Below are 6416 nucleotides of genomic sequence, written 5' to 3'. Positions count from 1 at the left end.
CAGAAGGAACAAAATAGACAAAAAGCTGAGGGAAATTGTATCTGACCATAAAATCAGTCTTTCAGAGAAGACAATTTCATTGGACATATGGTAGTAGCCATGAAGAAGGAAGGAAAGCAGGCTGAGCTTCTGCAGACTATTACAAGAAGAAAGAGAACATAAATAGCTGACCTAGATGCCCAAATTCATCCTTAAGTCTAATCAAATAAAAAAAAAATTCATATGAGGTTGCTCAGTATCAATTGTAGACAATCTAAGATCATTTTTCCTGGAGAAATAGGGCTTAGAAGCTTAGAACCATAGCCTTGACCTCATTATTAATAAATATAACCCCTAACTTGAGCTCCTATATGGAAGTAATTTAAATGCTTTGCATATAAGCCATGGACCAAGACTTTCCTTGATCTTGGGTATTCTTCCAAAATGTATAATCTCTAGGGCTCCTTTCTCACCCAATATAATTATTCCTAAGCAAAGATTATCAAATGATATCAAGCCAGCAACTGGCCTGAGATACTCAGGTGAAAGGATTCGGCTAAGTAGCAACCCAATATAAATTTTAAAAACTTGCCTAAAACACATGAAACATTTAGAATAAGCCCCACCTGATTTCTAACCACAGTAGATTAAGCTCCATCTTGAATTATTGATATTAATGATCTACTGTGATAAAGATGATCTCTAGACCACTTTCTAATTGTGAAATATTATTGTCTTATCTATTAGACATAACTGACAGCTAATCATCACATGTGCTCTACTTATTGCATTTCTGCCTTTCTTACTGCAAGTAAATATAGTACACCCATTATCATCATCCAAAGGTGCCACCACTTTTATTTGTTTACCAGATCATAAGATGATCCTGGCCCATTACCCTTGACCTAGTCAAACCTCTACGAAAGACTTAATGATGCTATTTAGGATGCATTTCCTTGCTGCTTTGTGCAGGTGGCTTTCGCATTGTTGCATAGACAGTGATGGGAACATCAGTTATTGTCAGGCAATGACTTCCAGGGCATCTTCGGAGTTGCCTGAATAAAAAAGCAGATAACACACATTTAAATATTAAAAAAGAAATATTTTTTCAGACCGCCAAAGTTTGAGTGTATGTTCAACTGTTTTAAATCACTTTGAAATCTCTAAATGTTACAAAATAAATATAACACAGTGGCACTGATAAGGCAGACATTTTAGATTTTTGTAGAAAAGATACTGTGGCTGTTGCCATATATTTAATTATAGGAAATTAATAAATACAAAAATAATCTTTTAGATGTTCATTTTAACATTAATTACTAGACGGCATAAAAAATGCCTAATTATAAATGTAAGTGATAATACCATGGCAATTCATACATATGCACCAGTAAAATCACTTCAGTTGGGTGATTTCAAAATTAAAATATTTATTTATAGAAGAACATAAAGCTGAATACTCTGCTCCACATAGCATCCAAAAGCTGCTAGCATCTCAGATTTGAAGTAGCCCTTATTTGACACCTAGTCCAAAAATACATCTAGTGTATAAATTTCTTTTCCAACATCGCCACCAAATAGTCACTTGGCCTTAAACATTTCTAAAACAAGAAGGTCACTACTTCCCAAAGTAGTCTATTTCATCCTTCAGTAACTCTGTTTTTTAGAGTGCCTACCTTATTCAGTTTAAATCTATGTTCTAGAAATGTCCAAGCCACGAGAAACCTTGAACAATGTAGTATTTAATGTTTTGCTATGGTAAATCACAAAAAATTGGAACAAATCCTATTAGAGTTTTCTTCAATTTTGCAAAAATGGAATCTTCACACTTTTTCTGACAAAGGTCAAATCAAAGCCAAAGTGACACTAAATTCAAGGTCTAAGCCTTTTTCATATTTGTAACCATATGCCTAGCACAACACCCTGCACATAATGGCAATGAGTTTGTTTAATGTTATCTAATCTTGAAACTATCAACAAAGAAATCTAGTTCAAAATGTATTAGAGAGAGAGAGAATTGGTCTATCATCAAGATTTATAGAGATAGGAAATATAGACTCTATGCTAAGAAAACCTGAGCCCTATTAATACTAATTCAATAAGAGCAATGTTTTGAATTCCTGGGGTTTTTTTCTTACTAATATTAAATGTAAGTTAAAGCTGGTACTGATGATAGCCAATACACTTTTCCTCAGAAGTCAAGATAAGACGACTACCTAGCTGGTGACATCTCTTTCCCGTTACAGGCAGCACTGGAGCTCAGCCCCGGTTCCAGCCCAATTGAAGAATCTCCTCCTTCCACTGGAAACCTCCTTGGCTGGATCCCAAACCGAAAAGGCATAATTCACTGAAAACCTGGATTAAAAAGTTAAAATAATGGGGGTAACAAGAGTAATAACTCTTTGCGTTCAAAGAATTATTTGGATTTGGATTTGGGGGGGTTGGGGAGTTTTATATTTCTAATAGACAAGGTCTTTCCTACTATGCTGCCTAGGCTGGAAGGCAATGACTATTCTCAGGCACAATCCTAATTACATATAGCCTGAACTCCTGGGTTCAAGCGATCCTCCTGCCTCAGCCTTCCAAGTTATAGCTGGGACCATAGGCACATAGACCATGGCCTAACCTTGGAATTTTTAATGTTACTATTTTTTTTACAGACATACAAAAACATTTTGAAAATAACATTTTAAAATATATGTAAAAGGGTTAAAATACTATATTACACAAATATCCCTTACACACAAGTGTAATAACAAATATAAAATAGCTACCAGGTAAAAAAAGTAAACTGTGCTCTATGATTAACATAACTGAAGTCCATTTCTGCTGTGTGAAAAGAAAATCAGTTTGTCCTTAAATGGTTATTATAATCAATAAACACCTCTAGATGCATCTATGCTCTTCTTTTCTTCTTAAATACAGAGTTTCATGCCCACCAAAATATCTTCAGTTAATCCTTCTGTTCCTGGTGATTATTCCCCTCTGCCTCTCCACATTTATAGCACAGTAGTTAAGAAAGTCGTGTGGGAGAGTTGAACTGACCTGAGTTCAAATCCTGGTTCTGGACCTTACCAACTAAGTCATTTTAGTCAACGTGCTTAACTTCTCTATATTTCTCAGGGATGTATTGGAAATAATAATATTACCTGCATATCAGGTAATAGTGAGGATCATGTAAGATGATACAGGTAAAATGTGGTGCCTAATGCACAGTAAGCTGAATAAATATTAACTACTATTACTCAGCTACTGTGTATTAGTAAATGTATATATAAATGTGTACATGTATATAAGTTATGAAATTTATTATGAAACATATGATGTGCACATATATATACATATACACAAATATAATAGACTCTTGAATGCCTACTGATGACTCTGTTTGAAACTCTCCCCTACTTCATTGGTCCTAGCCTACACTTGCTAGAGCCGACTCATTCATTAATCACATTTCATTTTCTCAGAGAAGCCTCCATAACCCCCATTACCTAGGTTTTCATAGCATCCTTTATTTCAGCTTTGTTAACAGTTAATCGTTCTAATTCAGAGTATCCCAACCATGGCGTAATTCTGGGGAGGAAGGAGACTGCCCCATGTACTGTAGGATGTTTTGTAGCATCTAAGTCATCTATCCACTAAATGCCAATAGCACTCCTCCCCTAAAGTTATGATAGTCAAAAGTATCTCCAGACATTGCCATATGTCCTCTGGTAGAGGAGGGAGACATGATTGCTCCCCATTGAGAAACACTGCCCCAATTTTTTATAAATGTTTAATGTCCCGTCCCACAATTCTAGGTCTGTCTTTGTCACCATTGAATCCCTAATATCTAGAAGAGTGCTTGGCACATAGTGGTCATGTAATAACTCCATCTTGAAATAATTCACATGTCTTCAACTATAAGCCTGTAAAGTACAGGAGAAATAAAAGATATCATAACTGTTTCTTGTGCCTACTACAGTATTCTATGCCTAATAAGTAAATGTTTGCTAATGGTAATCATAAATCTAAAGTGAAGTTTAAGAATTTGAATATCATATAATGATTTTTATAGACTGTGTCATCAATTATCAAGCAAAAAGTGTTTTGTTCAATGATTCAGTAAAAACCACAGTAATCTCATGGTTTACTACTATCTGTATGTGTAGGTATTAAGTTTTAGCTAAGTTGATCAAAAACACAGAGACTTACCAAAATAGGCCAAGTCTTATTCCTGCAGGGTTGAATAAATCAACTGCTTCTACTGACCATCCATAGAAGGCTGGAATTGCCAAAGGAATGATGATCAAATGTTCCAGTGACACCCAGAATTATGACATCAGAAGATTCTTTCACATAGTTCCTTACCTGCTAAAGAACCAAATCACAATTCATTGCTCCACCAACAAGCTGAACCTGAGCTAAAAAGTGTCTCTAAGGCTTTTTTTAGGGTTTTATTCTTGTTGCCATTGCCTTATTTTCCAACATTACTAATATTTTAATCTACGAATGAAGACCTCTAATCAATCTGCACAAAATCACACTTGAGATTCTTCTCATTTTTTACCCCATTTTCCTCATTCTCTTTATCTCTTAAGCTCTGGACTTTCTTTTAACTAGTAACCTACATCCATCCAATCAATCCAATCTACATCCTTATCCTATTCAATGCCTTTAAACCCCAGTTACACTTTTACACATTTCTTTACACTTCTTCTTAGGTGAGATTCTTTACACGCTCTAACCCCTGAGTTATTTTTTTTTCCCATTTCCTCAACAGAGTCTTGAAATTCCCAAATGACAAGAATAAAGACAATTGTGAAAGAAGAATATATCATGTACTGCCCTCACTATTCTGTTCCCTGAGCTGCTTCTGTGTTCATACCATCTTTGCATTTCCCTGAATTTCTCTCCCTCTCCCAACTTTTTCTTGGCCTCTATATCAACAGCTCACTTCACTGAATGTATGCCCTGCTCAGATAGGCTTAAATTTAACCCTTAAGCCAAAACATTACCCTGCAGCAAACCAATTTTTCAATTTTCATAGCTCATGACTAAACTATTAAATGCTAGCAAGCATTTTTAACTTAATGAAAATCTTTTTGACTACCTACATTTTATGCTAAGTTCCCAGTACTGTGTTTTCAGGAGTTATATTAGAGGAAGCTGAAATTTTACATAAGAACTAAAGCAGTGTCAGAGGAAATCTTACCTCTACCTTCTTTTTCTTACTAGGATGCTATCTGTGAAAAAGTTGACCACAATTTAAGCTTAGAAAAATCATTCACCTGATGGTGTCACAGTCAGACAAACTGAAATAATTGCTGGCCATTGTTAGCTAATGTATCTTAGGACCTAAACATTTTTTGCCTTAGGATGGCAAAATTTTTTAATTGTTTACATGCTTGAGAGGAGGCAGCAATGAGAAAATTATGGGTTTTGGCATCAGAATTAGGTTTGAATTTTGACACTTAGCACTGAGATTTTCAGCAAATCACTAAAAGTTTGTCTATAAAACAGCATTAATTTTTACCTCATAAAGTTGCAAGGAATAAAAGATCTAACGAATAAAGCCAAAGACTGGGGTACAAGAACTTAATCAATGCCAGGTTTTTTTTTACCTTTTTGTGTACTTCTTGAAATCAGAATATTGAGACTTTGATTTTGCTTTTTAGACACTGACCTATACTCAAAATTATAAAATAAAATATACCCAGGTGGGACAGTCTTAAAATCCTCTTATGTGCCATTATTTTTAATTAATTCCTTTGGCACAAGTGGCACCAAGTTTCTTTAGTGTGGGTGATACAATGAAACAAACCAAACAATAACCTTACAGTGAAACTTCACAGCACTAGAGTAATACATCAAAAGACAAAAGGAACTTGACTCTCTAGCAGATCTTCACACAGCAACAGATAAATAAATAAAGTATAAATGATAAATAAAAAGATGATGAAATCTCCAAATACTCCCTCTTAATTATGAGAAGTCCAAGAATAATGACCTGCCAATCTCAGGATATCAATTCATGAGATGCAGAAAAGGAGTGATGTTTGAACTGGTCATATTCTAAGAAAAAGACCCATTATTAGACTTCATTCATTCATTTAACAAATATTTTTTGAAAATCCACCATGAGGCAAACACATATTAAGTGCTAAGAGATTAAGCAAAGACAAATACAGCTCCTATTCTAGAGGAGTTTACAGGTGAGGGTAGGATATATTCTAAACTGAGATATCAAATCTAAATCTAAAAGATGAGTGGGGATTAATTAGGTGGAAATAGATGGGAGGCAAAGACATTAAGACAGTCTATGGCTCGGCGCCTGTGGCTCAAGCGGCTAAGACGCCAGCCACATACACCTAAGGTGGCGGGTTCAAATCCCCAGCCCGGGCCTGCCAAACAACAATGATGGCTGCAACCAAAAAATGGCCGGGTGTTGTGGT

General features: G+C 35.3%; 1 protein-coding gene across 1 annotated transcript in view; it reads right to left on the bottom strand.

The window, feature by feature from the left end:
- Positions 1-811: 811 nt before the first annotated feature.
- The window catches only part of FAM229B (family with sequence similarity 229 member B), a 16469-nt gene continuing 10864 nt past the window's right edge, over positions 812-6416 (bottom strand). Inside the window, exons 2-4 of the mRNA XM_003781601.2 lie at positions 4177-4335; positions 2196-2334; positions 812-1034 (exon numbers count right to left, since the gene is read on the bottom strand). Of these exons, the coding sequence (XP_003781649.1) occupies positions 917-1034; positions 2196-2320 (243 nt within the window). The 5' untranslated portion in view covers positions 2321-2334; positions 4177-4335 and the 3' untranslated portion in view covers positions 812-916. The remainder of the gene's footprint in view (positions 1035-2195; positions 2335-4176; positions 4336-6416) is intronic.

The sequence above is a fragment of the Otolemur garnettii genome, unplaced genomic scaffold, assembly GCF_000181295.1.
Source record: "Otolemur garnettii isolate 467f Iridium unplaced genomic scaffold, OtoGar3 scaffold00002, whole genome shotgun sequence".
In the NCBI taxonomy this organism is placed as follows: Eukaryota; Metazoa; Chordata; class Mammalia; order Primates; family Galagidae; genus Otolemur; species Otolemur garnettii.
This window is presented reverse-complemented; position numbering and strand designations above follow the sequence as displayed.